Below are 16,151 nucleotides of genomic sequence, written 5' to 3' on the forward strand. Positions count from 1 at the left end.
CTTTTGACGGTAATTCGTCAGTACATTATATTTATATATTATATATATATTATAAGAATGCATCATTTGTCATAAAATTCCAGAAGATTTTATTTCTTCTGGAATTTGCAAAGTATTTCAGAACAACCTAACTGAGGTATACCTGTTGGCATGAGGCCTAGCACGATGCGTGGATATGCAATGTTGCTGCAACCGGTACTGCTACCACAGACCTCCATGCAAGTTTCTGCAGAGGCACAAGCAACGTCATCTTTAAAAAAATACAACAAATTGTGACTTACACCATGTTCATATAGTGTAATCCGACTTAAATGATGGACAAGGTGTCTTGGACAGCCATCTTTAAAATAATTCTTATAAGTTAATCATATATAATAAAAGGTTTTACTGTACAACACAAATATGTCACGAGAAAACTTAAGAATGGTTGAAATTTAAAAAAAAAGTTTACACACTGACCTGTGTACAACACTCGACTTATCATTCCTGGTATAACCATAATGACAATTGGAAGAAACTTAATGTAGCCTGCTAATATACAGCCACCTTGTGCATGTGATAGACTCTTTGCAGCAAGTGCCCTCTGAACCATCAACTGTTGGAAGAAATCATTGTGTTTAAATTATTAAAACTCTGCTTTTTCAAAGCTTTTTAAAAACGCCACCGAACTGGACGTAGAAGCTAATACACTATGATTGGACTAAAGATGAACACAAAGCTGTTGGACTAAAAGAGGACAAACAGGATTCCAACATAACTGGAAACACTGCTGGACACAGTACCGCTGGTCACAGTACTGTTAAACGCAGTACTACTGTTAAACGCAGTACTACTGGACACAGTAGGCCTACTGCTGGTCACCGTACTGCTGGACACAGTAATGCTGGCCAGAGTAGGCCTACTGCTAGACACAGTACTGCTGAACACCTACTACTGGTCAGAATACTGCTGGACACAGTACTGCTAGACACAGTACTGCTGAACACCTACTACTGGTCAGAATACTGCTGGACACAGTACTGCTAGACACAGTACTGCTGAACACCTACTACTGGTCAGAATACTGCTAGACACAGTACTGCTGGTCACTGTACTACTGGACACAGTACAGCTGGGCACCGTTACTGCTGGACACACTGCTGGACACATTAGTATAGTACTGCTAGACACAGTACTGCTGGACACAATATTGCTGGGCACACACTCATGGATACAGCACTGCTGGACACAGTACTGTTGGTCACAACAGTACTGCTTAAAAGTACTGCTTGACACAGTCGGCGTGACACAACACTGGACACACCATCCCTAGGCCAAAAATGAATCTGGTTATGATGACATTACTTCTAAGGTGGTAGGTGTAAGCGTTGCGGTTTAGCCTCTTAACTTCGAGGTCGGAGGTTCAAATCACACATGGACCATTTAGTTTGAAATATCTTTTGATAAAACATTTCAGGTTTTTATATTCACGCATAAATATGTTAAATAACACTAAGATTATTGTGTTCTTGCAACCAAATGAGGTAAAACGTAAATAAAACAGTAATACAAGTATGCTCAACATTAATACCTGATCAGCGCACCAATACCAAATAGAGGCTGGTGTTTGACCAAGCATAAATCCAGGCCACGGTATGTCACCGTTCACAGGATCACGCAACATCTGCAAAGAATCTTCACGTGGATATCCACAAGTGTAATTTGGTTTACTTAATGTTTCATTTGGAATGGCTTGCATGTATTTGTATTTCAGTTGATCATAGCCCCCAATTTCTACAAAACCTACAAAAGTAAAAATGACATAAATATTTATTCCTATATTTATTTTATTGATATGGAAAATATACACATTATATTGTAAAAATTGACAATTTATGGCAAAGTAGCCAATATCAAAACTTAAATTTGTATAAGTAAAATATTGAGCTTTCATATTACATAAATATATATTAAAACCATTAATTAGATTGAATCAGACGCATTGGGAAACTTAATGATGTAAAAAACTCACTTAACACCATTAAAATCAAACCTCCAATAATCATGATGAAGAATTGTAGAGTGTCTGTATAAATTACTGCAGTTAAACCACCTGCAAAAACAAATATATTAGTCATATATTTATTTAAAGGAAATAAATGAACGTATTATGAAGCGATAATTAAAAGTATGTTATCTAATTTATTATTTTAATGTGATTCAATTGACTTTAACCTTTTCAATCTACTAATTAAACGAGAAAATAAAGTCTTGAGGGAGTACACGCTCCAATTCGAGAGACCCTTCTAATTTGAGACCTCTTTTTGAAAGAACCAAAATAACAATCTTTAGTATACAACACAGATATAACCATTTAATTAGAGACCGAGCCCAGAGACCACCCGAAATTTTCAGGTCCCAAATGTGGTCTCGGATTGGAGGGCCAACTGTATGAATAGGCCTATTTACTTCTCGGCACAGCCAACAAACCGGTCGGCCACCACGGTATTAAAGTAGGTGTATCTACCTCCTCAACATAATAAAAGTATATTGTTATAACTGAAGTAAACCATAACAAACCTGTGACAGTGCATACTGCAGTAAGGGCCAAGAGTAGAATTATGGAAACATACAGATTCCAACCAAGGGCTTCTTTGATGAATAGGGCACCAGAGTACATATCCACCTATTAAATAATTTGTTTAAGGCAGAACAAATTATATGAATAGATGGTGTTTGAAATCACTGAACTTTATTGCACTTGATTTCTGATATATTTATCCATATTTTAAACATGTTGTAGTATATTATTTTTAAAGACCACATTTCTGCAGCCACGGTTGAATACCTATCTTTTATCACTATCTGTTCGCTCCAATTAAAGATGCCCTCTATTTAAGAGACCGAAGACTATGGTTTTGGCGGACCAAACTGAAAATTTTCCATTTAATCAATGACCACACCATAAAATAAATAGTGATGTTAATACAATGTGTTATGTATGACGTACCGTACACATAGAAATATTAGCCAGTGCACTGTTTTGTGTATAGTGTTTTGTGTATAATTGAATAACGATAATGTTAGTGGCAATGTTAGTAACATTTGAATGAAAAGAGAAGTTGATGCCTGGCTACCATGAAATATTTTGTTTAAGAATGAATAGCAGCATGCAGTAACCTTACACCCATCTTAAACATTTAATGTATTATTTTTTTTAAATTTCCCTTTAAATTGATAATCGTTTAGTTTCATGAGTCCGCGAGCAAGCAAAAATCTCCCGAAATAAACCACCTCCCGCAAATTAATGATGATATTTGCATGTTTTTACGAGTCTTTAGTAATGTATTATCAATTATCATCCAACACATACTGCCAATCATAAGACTCATTTAAACAGATGGATTCTTCCAACTTATGGGACCCTGTTGAGTGCCGGTCTTTTATAGCAATAGAGATTTTATTAAAACCTGGTTTTAAAATTGTTAGGGTTATATGTTAAACCAATTAAAATTTACCAACTTGTTACTTAGTTTTCTAATTGTATTTGTAAATTTGTGCTGTGTTTTGATTATTTGGATGAACCGCATATTCGATGCATCCACATAAACAAAATACAATACACTTCATTTCCATATGTTTAGGCCTACTTTTTTTTATTTCTGATGGTTCTATTTGTGTTAACTTGGATGCACCGAGTACGGTACTTGTGTGCCACCACATGTTTAAAAGTGATTCCAATAAATTGAATTGAATCTGATACACCAAAGACCTTGGTTTGGCAGACCATGGAGGAAAGACCAAACTGAAAATACTACTTTTAAAATAGGCCTATATAGTGATTTTAGTGCAGTGTTTTTACAGACTCAGGCATCAAAATAATATATGTTTTGTGTATATAGTGCTCCACATTGAATACCAATAGTGGAGTACGACCATATAGAAAGGTACGACGTTGAAGTTTGTATTTTCTATGCGCGTGACTTGATGTGTGATGCCGAGAAATGGTTTATAATGAATCAGTAACAGCATGAAGTAATCAAAATAGGCCTAATACACAACATAAGATGATTTTTTGTGAATATCAGTACTCTATATGACGTTGTTCTAAAATTCTAGGTGTTCCTGTGACAGAAGGTGTCTCCTCTACTATGCTATAATCAATAAAGCGTGAAAAATATTGAAAATACACGAATAAGCATGAAAATTATGGTTGAAGCGCATGCGCAGTAGTAGGCGACACCTTCTGTCACGGGGACACCTAAAATTTTAGAACAACGTAATACTCTTGAGCTCTTGTTTGCACAGCCTCGATAGCACTTTATTACAGAGCTTTGACTAAATAGCATAACTTTGTGTGCTTTCTGGTGCCAACGTTCAATCCCCAGTACAACTGGGCCCAAGAGGGGCCAACAGGGCCCCCCTCTTATTACTACCCAGCACTTTAATACATTGCTATCATACAGGTTTGGGAAAGGTTCAAGGATAGGAACAGACATTTTAGCTGATACTTTGGTATTTTTAATGCCAAACAATCTCATAATGTTTACAAAAGAGGACTTTTCAGTCTTTTGTGTATCTTGTCTTTTTTCTGTGTTCAGGGCCATTTCCAGGTTTACCACTTAGAGGTGCGTAAAGGTGGACCAGGGGTAAGCCTGATGGATTGCACCTTATGGTAACTTCAATGTCCAAATACTAGCTTAACGATAGATTAAATGGTTAATGAGATTTTTTGATTCTCTTTTCATCTTCATTACAGAAAATAATAAAATGTTATATTTACTTTACAATAGGGCCTATATTGTTTTATGTGAATGTAACGATGCATTTTAATAGCAATATGTAAGTAATTGACATTGTGCAGATGTAAAGATGAACGAAGACTAATTTACAATTGGTAAACAGTAAAGTTGATTTCGTATTTAAATAGCAGAATATTCGTCTAACAGGCCCTATCTCTATAATGCATTTTTTGTTCATTCGTTTTATTCTTTTGGGAGGTGGGGAGGGGTGAATTTCCCTCATAGAAACACCCCTTCGCCCAGTTGGTGGGCGAAAATACTAAACTTATATACATGGACTCCCAACTTGTTCTCGCCCCTAGGCCCCCTGATTCGACGGGTAGAATGAGCGCAGGACTTGATGTGACTACCAAGAAATGATATATTAAGAATCAATAATAGGGTAGAGTAACTGTACATCCATTCTAAAAATACTTGGAATGAACAATCTTACATTTACTATCATCTTAATTTCCCTCTAAACAGCTATTTAAAGACCACTTTTAGTGCCAGTCTTCAATTAGAGGGATTCTAATTATAGACCAAAGCTGTTAAAGACCACTAAAACAATGATAGCGAAAGTGGTCTTTAATTGGAGACCTGTACCTTAGGCCCTACATTTACTTACGTCAAAAGTCACTGCGCCTCAGAATAGCATGTTAGATAGATGACACATTACGTTATAAGTGTTGTATGACTGTATTTAGTATTATTATGAATGAATAAATGAAAATATTTATTACATATAGATATTGTATTGTGTTTATATTTTACCTACTTATCTTTTATATAATATTTCATTCATTACTGTATGTTTTATATACTTTGTAAAATTGTTAGTTGAAACTAATTTATGATTGTTAAAAAAAATATCTTGTTTTTACTGATATTCATTGTTTCTTTTTAATTTACTTTTAAATAATCGTTTTACATCTTAAGTATTATGATAATATTTTGTATTTTATATTTTATTTCCATTGTGTTATTGGTGTTTTACCCTGTTGGATGCAATAACGAAATAAAAAATAATTAAAGTGAATGAATGCTGATTGGTTACTTACCGATATCTTTGTGAAAATGTACAAGACCAACGAGAGGCAAGCCAGGTAAACTCGAATTCGTTGTCCTCCAAATCTTTTCTTCATATACTCTGGTAGTGTGTACACCTGGAAAAATATTACTGTAGTCATTCAAAAAATTGTCTTTCCTATCAACAATCATAAACAAATCTTAATATATTTTCTCCATGGAGCAAGAAAGTGATGTTGATACCCGAAATGCTTCGGTTTCAAACAGCATGTGCATTAATTTATATGAACTACAATTATTTATAAAATCTTCAATAACTCGCATTCAGTCACTTTAATTCAAGCAAACCCTCAAACTAAATCTGCTCCATGCGGCCAAACCAGATTGTGTGTAATTTGGGAAAAAGATGTAAAAAAGGGCGGTTACGCCCTTTCCCCCAGTTCTAATCAAAATTGTGTTTTCAAACGGAGCATGACTTTAAAAATCTGGATACAAAATTCTAAAAATTCTGGTCACCAATACAGTAATTATAAATTCTGATTATGGTCAATATATAAGTTAATTTTTATAAGAAGCATACAAGTTAAAACAAAAGAAATGTTGAAAAACTTACACCACTAGCAATGTAGACAGGTAAAAACACCCATCCTAGAAGCTGCAAAAGCATACATGCCTAATCAAGGGAGATATAAACCAATTATTAAACTGACATTCACTATTATTCTGTATTTATTAATCATGACCAGTATCAGTATAAACACAATATTGATTCATGGGCCTATTTCTATATATTATATTTTCTTTTTAATCCAGCTAATAGTTTTGTGATACTAATTGTGTTGACGGCCTTTTAAATCAAGTTATACTATTATAAAATTCGTAAATCTAATCGCAATGACCAGTCTTTACTCTTTATTTGAGTGTCCCTTTGGCTAAAATTGTACCGATGGCCCATTCAATAATAACCATAAATTTAAGTAAATGGCATCTTCAATTCAGTCTGGTAACTTTTCATCAGACCATTATAATAGGAACTCATTATGCCAGCTCTAAATCACAAGCAGTCTGTCAGCAATCAGAAATTTACTGGGAATAACTCGTAAAACTGGGAATAGCCAGTAATTATAAAACCTATTGATTTCTATTAAAAGAGGTTTTGTTACTATCTAGTAAGTGACCATTATTGCCATACCTAAGCTCTTACTCTTTGACTTTGTGTTCTGTTAACAAATTACCATCGTACCAAATGAACAAGAAATCAAGAAATCGGGTATATGGTATATTTGATGAATGCATTGTGAATAAGACAGAAGGACCGTAAAATAATTGAATTGCAACTAACAGAAACTTCAAATATAGCAACACCGATGCCTCCCGCAGCTCCCGATCCAGCTAAGCCCACAAAGTGCTCACTACCAATGTCGCTTGCAAAAAGTGATGCTCCAACCTGAAAACACATAAAATAAATAGAACTGGTTTATTTTATGCAATGTGTTGCAATGAATATGGTCGTAATTAGAATTAAATATACAAAGGCCAAACTTACCGGTAACCAAGTCATGTAGCGACCAGCCAGAAAATAACCACTGATTGTACCACGGTTTGAACGACACATTGACTGCAAAATATTTTAAAGATTGGACATTTTATGAAAAATTATTCTGTATATAGCCTTTATTTTCATTTTACCTAATAGCACAAGTATCACCGTAGTTCATAGTTCATAAACCAGCGTGCATTGTACAGCGTACACACTAGTCCGCTTGCCCAAGATTAACCAAATACCTAGCGTACACACAAGAAGCATACATGAACCTATTTCTGTAATTTTTATATTAAGTTAAGCATTTTAACAACTTAATTTCGCAATTCAGTTTCTCAACTGCAATGTATTATTTTATGTATATATGATTTTAATGTGAATATAGATACCAATATATAGTATCAGTGTTTTTTAACCACTTGCACATCCATTCTGAATTCAATAAAATCGTCTTACCATTTTAATTTTACTTGAACTTAGCACCCACAGACTGATGCTGATTTGCACTTTGGGCCATAGTATATAGTCCCAGGCTCCACTGGCAAAATTTACTCATCCAAATACGTTTTATTTTGGTTGGTAACATTGTAACCACAAGGCAAATCATGGCTAGCCAAATGTATAATTTAACATTTGAAAAGAAGCTTTTTTTTTAAACATCACACGTGTAGTTTCGGCTCCTACTATGTAATTTCATACCAAAGACGCAACCAATGGCGTAACTACCGCAGGTTCAGCAGGTTACCTAGGTCCCGAGCTTCAAGGCCCCCTATATGGGCCACGCCCCTTAGAAGAAATCTAATAAAGCAATGTTTTATTTTGACATCCATCCTCCCATCAGAATAATTTTGTTTCATTGACATTCATAGTTTTCAATATTTTTCTAGTAGTTAATGTATGATTTATTGTGTCAAGAAACTTTGCAATTGATCAAGCACGTGGCTATCATTTCGCAGTAATTAATGGATTCTAGCCAATCATGTATTACAAGGTAGATAGGGGTGGATTTCGCGGGGGCGCCCCTCCCCTTTGGCAAGTTAAAAAAAGATTGATGGCCTTAGAGGTCTAGAAAACAAAAATCCCCCACCATAGGGTAATATTGTCTCTCGATCGCACCCCCTCCCCCTCTTTGTTCGGACATTTTCTTTCTTTCTCTAGATCCGCCACTTGTGAAGGCCTGTAACAGTTGGGTGGTACTCCCTAAAAGCTTATTGTTAACATTTTATAAGGTTATTATCATTGAGATATGTAATAATTTGATCTTGGACTTGCTTTTCAACAATTTGAACTATGTTGCACAGGGCCTACCACTGAAATTGGTCTATGATTGTCAGGGCTTTGTTTGTTGCCTTTACCCTTGTGCATGAGGGTAGTCATTGAAACTTTCCCATTGTTTGGAACCATGCCATTAATTATAATGGAACATAGAGATTTTGCGATATAGCGTGATGCAAGTCGCAGTGGTCTAGTATCGAAATTATAAACATCAATGTTACAATTTTCAGAAAACCATACCAGATTCTTTTTAATATCGCCAGAAACAAGCCCCATAAAACTGGGGTGGGTGCAGGACTTGGCGGTATGGGGTGTGTGCCCCACCATGGTTTGGGCTGATCCAGCGTTTTAGCTCGGCTTCAATAGAATCGTCCACTCTATCGCAACAGTCGTGACAGTTGTGGTTCACAGACGAATCGGGGTGCCTTCCCGATTGCGCAGGGCTGATATAGCAATGCACCCTGATTTGTCTGCGTCTGCAACGCAATCGAAAAAGTTGAACCAGGTTCAATCTTCCCAACAACTGTCGGTGACTGTCGCTGATAGGGTGAGCAGTTCTATAGAAACCGAGCTTTACCCTGACTATCGCACATGTATGGTATATGGTATGGTATAAGATGAATGGGAATATGAATCATGCAGATCTGTAATCAAATCTAGGGGTGGGGTCCAGGGTCAACATTTTTCCCAAAAACGAAAGGGGATCCGGGGTCCTCCCCCGGAAAAATTTTGATTTCTAGATGGCGGAAATGACCTTTCTTGACTTTTGAGCTAGGTGTCTAATGACTTTGTTCTTCAAAATTAAAGGTTTCCCCCCTCTCTTGAAAACGGTCAGGTAAACTTTCTCATTCTTATTACAGTAAATAGGCCAGTTATATGTGTACACATACATTTTTAAAAAAATGAGTAGTTGCATACGTACCGTATTCTATTTTCAATGAATCGGGGGTTCTCCTCCGGGAAATTTTGATTCCCGGATAGCGGGAAATGAGCTTTTCATTTGTTTTAATTACTTTTAAGTTCTTCAAAATTTAAGGTTTTCCCCTCTTGAAAACGGTCAGGTAATTTTTTCCATTGTTATTACAGTAAATAGGCCTTATGTGTGTATACATACATAAAAATATAAAAATAAAAAAATGAGTAGTTGCATACGAATTATTTTTCCATGAATCGATCCCAAAAAAGGATGGGGAATCCGGGGGTTCTCCCCCGGAAAAATTTTGATTTCTAGAAGGCAGAAAATGATTTTTCCCGAATTCTGAGGTGTCTTTTAATTACTTTTAAGTTATTCAAAATTCAAGTTTCTAGATGGTGGGAAATGAGCTTTCCTCACTTCTGAAATGTCTTTTAAATGACTTTTCAAGTTCTTCAAATAAATTTTTATCATTTTTTATTTTATGTGTGTATACGTACATAAAAAAAATGAGTAGTTGCATGCGTATTCTTTTTTCCATGAATCGATAAATCCCAAAAAGAAATTTTGATTCCTAGATGGCAGGAAATTGGCTTTCCCCGACATTTGAAGTGTGTTTTAATGACTTTTATGTTCTTCAAAATTCTAATTTTCTTATTGTAATAAAAAAAAAATCAGCTCACGGGTCCTGAAAAGGTAGGTCTAGAATTGTTTTGTTGCCCAAGGGAGGGGTCAGGACCTATGACCCCCCTCCACCAGATCCGCCAATTTGAATTGCAAGAACATGTAATTCGGTCTGGGAGTTGCCTGAGTGGTCGGGGTCATGGGAAGAGAACGTAATATTTGCTTGTTCCGTCGCTGGAAGTCTATTTTAGAAGTGGGGCTGGGGGTGTGGTTTGCTGGGTTCTAGCTTCGGAAAGTTTTTTTCTTTTGTAGATGCTGAGAAATGCACTTACGTGCATTACGGGACTTCTATTGATAAATGAATACACACTGAATTCATAGTTTTCCCCCATTTTACCATGGACAATTAATAATTGCGGTGATGAAGATGATGATGATGTGATGATGATGATAAGAGGAGAAGGAGGCATCGTAGCTGTTGACGATAGGCTCCTGTGCAAAGTTAATTAACAGGTCCCTTTTTATATGAGTGCCAACTGAGTTCGTCGTCACATTTTAATGCACACAATCGGACAACAGTAATTTATATAATCAGTACATTCTCGACTGTCATGAAAATATCATATATCTAAAAAATTACGTTTTATGCATGCTCGGAAGCGGAAAGTTTAACCCTAAAAGTTTGATATATGTTTCATGTTGTTTGTTGAATGGTCTTTTAATTATTATAGGCCTATTCTAATTATGACCACAACATAAGGAAGAACACTTTGCCACTTACAAAGTTTAGACCCATATACATTTATATTTCCTTAGCCTAAATCATAAGGAAGTCTGCTCTATACCCAAATTTCAGGAAATTATATGTTTTATGCATGCACCGACGTGACGTGAGAATTTTTGTTTTATGTTGTTTCTTGAATGGTCTTCTTTAAAAATATTACAGTCTAATATGACCACAACATAAGGAAGTCCATTCCTTATAATACAGGGAATAATGCGGTTCTAAAATTAATCTTATGACCACAAATTTTAAGTTGTAACTTCAGGAAAAATAATGTATTTTTATTGTACAGCCACCAGCTGGGAAAGTAATTAATTATGCATAAATGTCTTCTGTGATTGGTTGATTGCCAACATTTCAATGCTTAGTGGGTGGACGGTCGGATATAATGTGTAACTCTCATAATAATTTCATATTTTGGAAAAATATTAAGAGTATTATGATCGCGTTCCATGAAAGGTTGCATCTACAGGGTGACCCTAAGCCAAAATTTCAAAATTGAATAAGTTGCGTTTTTCCGAATCACGACAGACTGAGTAGATTAGGCTTACCGTACTGGTTAAAATGTAAAAATTTAAGATTTTATTTTTAAATCACAGAAAATCACAAATCTATATTCAGTACATTCTCGACTGTCTTGGAACTGTGGACCTTATCAAATTTGGTTGGGTGCATTATACATACTCCTCGTAACACCCCACCTACTGTATATACGGGACTGGATAGGCCTACTTTACCGTTTACTTGCCAACTAATGCAGTATTATACGATTATTAGATATCTTCTCAATTTCTCAGTAATTTCTTTGTTTATTCTTTTTCCACTTCAAATGCTGTATGATTTGAAATTTACATACCATTCACGTCGTTGCTCTTCAGATTCCGTGTTCATTTTCAGTCTCTCAATGCTCGGTGGTCATTTTTGACTTTGTTTTTAGATGTGCTGTATCAAAGTGTTTTCGTAAGTTTTAAGCTCTAGCTCTACAATTAGATTTGTTTTTTGTCTTTTTTTTTTACAAATAGCATTCGTTAAAATAATGAAATAATTCATTAATCAAAAAGTAATAATTAAAATAATATGTTTTCGCTTTGGTGTAATTTTAGAATAACAAAATATAATAAAATTATATATGCCTTTTCGTAAGGTTATAAGAATCAATGTATAGCCTAACCTCCCTGTGATTGATTTTGTCCTAAACATTGTGACATGAATCATAATAATAATACTAATAATAATAAAAGAACTCGGTGTACCGTACGTTATCGCGCAGCCGATTTAGTTACAGTCCCTCGTTGATTAATACTTAGACAATGCAAACAGTTATTTTGTCTATATATTTTTGTCTTTGGATTAGGTATGTGACATTGCTTGACCACCAGGCACTGCTTTCATTTTATATTGGCGAACGGTGCGAAGACGGTCTGGATCCGCGCCTGCCTCTAGGTGCCCGGAAATTGCACTCTCATCATACCTTACAACAATACAATACAACAATTTATTTCTTAATACAATTTAGGGGGTGCGGCTGCACCGTCTGCACCCCATCTGCACCCGCCCCAGTAAAATGTAGTGTGTGAATACAATTTTGGTTTTTACATTCTGTTTTTTCTTCTTTAGTTGAGTTTGACATTTCTGTTCCTATATTACTAAAATAATCGCTAGAATTCTCTCAATCAAAAATTAGATGAATATTATTTGGAATTTTTTCCCCTATAAGTTTATTCATTTCATCCCACAAACGCTTGGGATCGTGTTTACATTTGTTATCAACTTATAAAAAATAATCTGATTTATATTTTCGAATTTTACTCATGCATTTGTTTCTAAGTGAATGATTTATCAAAAGGTGTTTGGCTGTCATGTTTATCGGATAAATGTTTTACATGATCACGGCCATACATAGGCCTAAGTTTAATATGTCAGGCGTGATCCATTTCATTTTATTTAACTTCAGTATATAAAACTAAACAAGATAATTGTTGGCATTGTTCAATGGTTAATCCAATAAATAAAAAAATACAAATTTAATAAATATCGAATGTGCTTCTTCCTTTGCTCATAAAAAGTGTAAATGAAACGATTGAGGGCTCAATCTTGTTTTGACTGGCAGCAGAACCTTAGTTTCAGTCTTTTTGTGAATTAATTTGATGCTTCTGTAATAGTCAAAATGCATATTGTTATGGTCAGTCCAGCCAGTGCAATAATATGTAATAGAACGATACACTTTCGAAAGAAATAAAATTTAAATAAAATTTAAAAAAACAAAAAAACAAATAACTAAGAATAATTCAGTTGCAGAGCTACCTTGTACGTATTATACAATGCTAGCAATGCGGCTCTTGTATCCCCAGCTCGGACAAGGCATCCATGAGCAATGCAGTGGTGTTTGTTTATCCATGAAAAAAGCACGTCGGGATAGTTTGCCTTACCAGGAAAAGGTGACGTAATCTAGCTTATGACGCACGCATGCTAACTATAGTGTGAGTGTGACGTCATTATGCCCAAAATATTAATAACTACAAGGTTTTTGGGCGTAAATTCCCTTAATACGAATTAAGGGTTGCACAATCTCCTTGCCATATAAATTACAGCTCCCACTGACGTCTCAGTCGGGAAATACGAGTAGCTGAAGTTTTTCTCGCAAATCTGACTACAAAACCATATCCAAACTTCACGTTCCACTTTTGACCCTGATTTGTGCTTCGCACTCGCCGCTGAGGGCGGCGTTCCGGTAACCCTGCGTCTAGACATTTATGCATTACTAAATAGACAGCTGTACTAAATAGACAGGTTCGATGAAGATTATTGTCAGACTACATTGATCAGAGTCATACCGGCATGATATGATAATAAAATTAATATTGTTATTGGTAACATACGGACCATATGTTACACAACTGCAGTAAAATGTAGTAAAGTAATAATATAATTTAATATAATAACTTTATTTGAAGTCTACACTTTTTAATCAGTGTCACACGTCATGTGGTGCGTTCATAAAAAACATGAGACCACAGACTTAAAACGACACGTATACAAAAACAAAACAAAGCTTAAAAGATAATTCAATAAAATAAACAGTGATATTTAAAATCAATTAATCAATAGCTAAGCATTTAACAATCATTAAAAATAATTTAAAATACAAATAAAACAGAAACGAGTAAAAAGGTGAAACATTTAGGGTAAAATAACAATTTTCAAGAGGTATAATAAAATTGGTTAAAAAAAATCATGAAATAATGTATATTAGGCCTACGAAGCAGATTGTTTTACGTGATCGCCATGCTCTTTTAAAGCCCGTTTTCCACTAGGCGAATTTATTCGCGCGAATCGAAAGCGTCGTTCGTGCGCATGGGCATTCACATTGCTATCGAAAACAGGCTTAAGATATGCCTTGCAGTACCTATCCAGAATTTGATTTATTAATTTTCAAGTTTATGTATATACAAATCAGTGTTGCCAATGCCACTGAAAGTTTGATTTCAAGATTTCCTGAGATAAACAATTGCCAAATTTCTTCTATGATTATTATTGTACAACTCGTGTTCTAACGGAGAAAATTCACTACACCTGATTTCATTTAGAGCACTGCATATAAACAAAAAATGACTGATACCCTTCTTCCTTTTTTACATAATTTGCATGTGGTGTCATCAGTAGGGGTAGCATTTTATAAAAAGATACACATAAATCTGGTATAAACTTGAAATATGAAATATAGCCTTGCTAAATTTAATATACCGGGTTTTTTTTCAATTCGAGTGAGGTGTCTATCCGAGAGGAGGCATTATTTATTTATTCATTTATTTATTAGTGTAAAATAGATAAGCATACAATACTCAAATAAACCCCCTTAATTTCACTGTAAATAATTAAAATGTGTTATTGCTTGATCATAAAAACTTATACCGGTAATTGATCCCAACCAGGTAAAAAAAATGTAATTCTACTGGAATGTGTACTGAGCGAACATTAATAGAATGTGTTGAGAATGATGTTGCTAGATGAGTTTACAGGAATTTTATGGGCATTTATTCGAGGAAAAATAAACGCCCTGGGCTCTGGAGGGGGCGTTTATTCGAGGGGGCGCGTTCCATCAAATCGGGGCGTTTATTCGAATAAATACGGTATTTTTATGTGTTGGGCCATAGAGAAAATATGAAAATATGTTCTATTTTCTCTATGGTTGGGCCTACTGTATTGGCTTTCAATTGATCGAACGAGAAAAAAATATTTACTCTTTCCTACAGACTTAGCGTGTCACTTGCTATGCACTAAAATAACAATTGTTTGTATCCACCCTTTAGAATTTTGTGCACCACCCTTAAAATTTTGAGGACATTTTCTGAAATTTCACCATTCTTTAAAAATCCTGCTGAAAGGGTTGCCATGGGGAACATAAGACAATGAAGAGGGTGAAAACAGTTCCATAATAAAAAATACTGTTCCTAAAGGTAAAATTTGACAATGTTAATGAGAACCTCAGACGACAAAAGAATTCCCCTTAAAATATGTTTTAAATGTAGTAGTAGTATCCGACGGCAAGCAATCAAGAAAAAACTAAACTGGAAAAACTCTCTCGACACGAAATGTTTAGTGTATCATACAAACGTACGAACTGACCACAAGCAATCAAGACAAGAATAGACAAGAACGACTCGCTCGACAAGAAAATTTTAGTTTATTGTTAGTTTATTTACAAACATTCAAATACCTCTGACCGCAAGCAATCAAGGAAAGACTAGACAAGAACAAACCCGCGCGACACGAACAGTTTAGTGTATTATACAAACGAGACCGCTACACAACGGCCTTTGCTTCGAGATTTGAGCATGAAGGCAAGACAAAAGCAGCTTTCTTAGCTACGTTTTTTGTCCGCTGATTGGTTAAAAAACGTATTTCATTTTTATTTTATCACTAAAAAACAACTACTGTAAAATGTTTAGCCCATAAATGGGATGTGTGTGAAGAAATCATTAAACAATATTTTAATTTGGACCTTCAAAAAGCAGTAAAAAGAAATTACTATGAAATTTTAGGGGAGGGGGGGCTAAAGCCTGTTTAGCCCCCCCCCCTCTAAATCCGCCCCTGGGTGGGGGAGGGGAATGAACAACAGGATATTTGATTGGTGAACAGCCGAAATGGCAATTTAAAGCCAACGAAGTCGCTAGAGGTGTAAAAATGCAGCCTCTACGCGGTGGGCGGTCAGCATAGCACCAA

At 35.3% G+C, this 16,151-nt stretch overlaps 1 protein-coding gene across 1 annotated transcript in view; it reads right to left on the reverse strand.

Annotated features, from left to right (window-relative positions):
* Nucleotides 1–16,151, reverse strand: part of LOC117116163 (sodium/myo-inositol cotransporter-like) — a 33,638-nt gene that overhangs the window by 12,440 nt on the left and 5,047 nt on the right. Inside the window, exons 2-10 of the mRNA XM_033260162.1 lie at nt 7,336–7,407; nt 7,132–7,236; nt 6,403–6,462; nt 5,822–5,926; nt 2,560–2,665; nt 2,012–2,092; nt 1,571–1,782; nt 460–595; nt 143–250 (exon numbers count right to left, since the gene is read on the reverse strand). Of these exons, the coding sequence (XP_033116053.1) occupies nt 143–250; nt 460–595; nt 1,571–1,782; nt 2,012–2,092; nt 2,560–2,665; nt 5,822–5,926; nt 6,403–6,462; nt 7,132–7,236; nt 7,336–7,407 (985 nt within the window). The remainder of the gene's footprint in view (nt 1–142; nt 251–459; nt 596–1,570; nt 1,783–2,011; nt 2,093–2,559; nt 2,666–5,821; nt 5,927–6,402; nt 6,463–7,131; nt 7,237–7,335; nt 7,408–16,151) is intronic.

This window comes from Anneissia japonica, unplaced genomic scaffold (assembly GCF_011630105.1).
Source record: "Anneissia japonica isolate Jap-2015-1 unplaced genomic scaffold, ASM1163010v1 scaffold287861_len940595_cov192, whole genome shotgun sequence".
NCBI classification, from domain to species: domain Eukaryota; kingdom Metazoa; phylum Echinodermata; class Crinoidea; order Comatulida; family Comatulidae; genus Anneissia; species Anneissia japonica.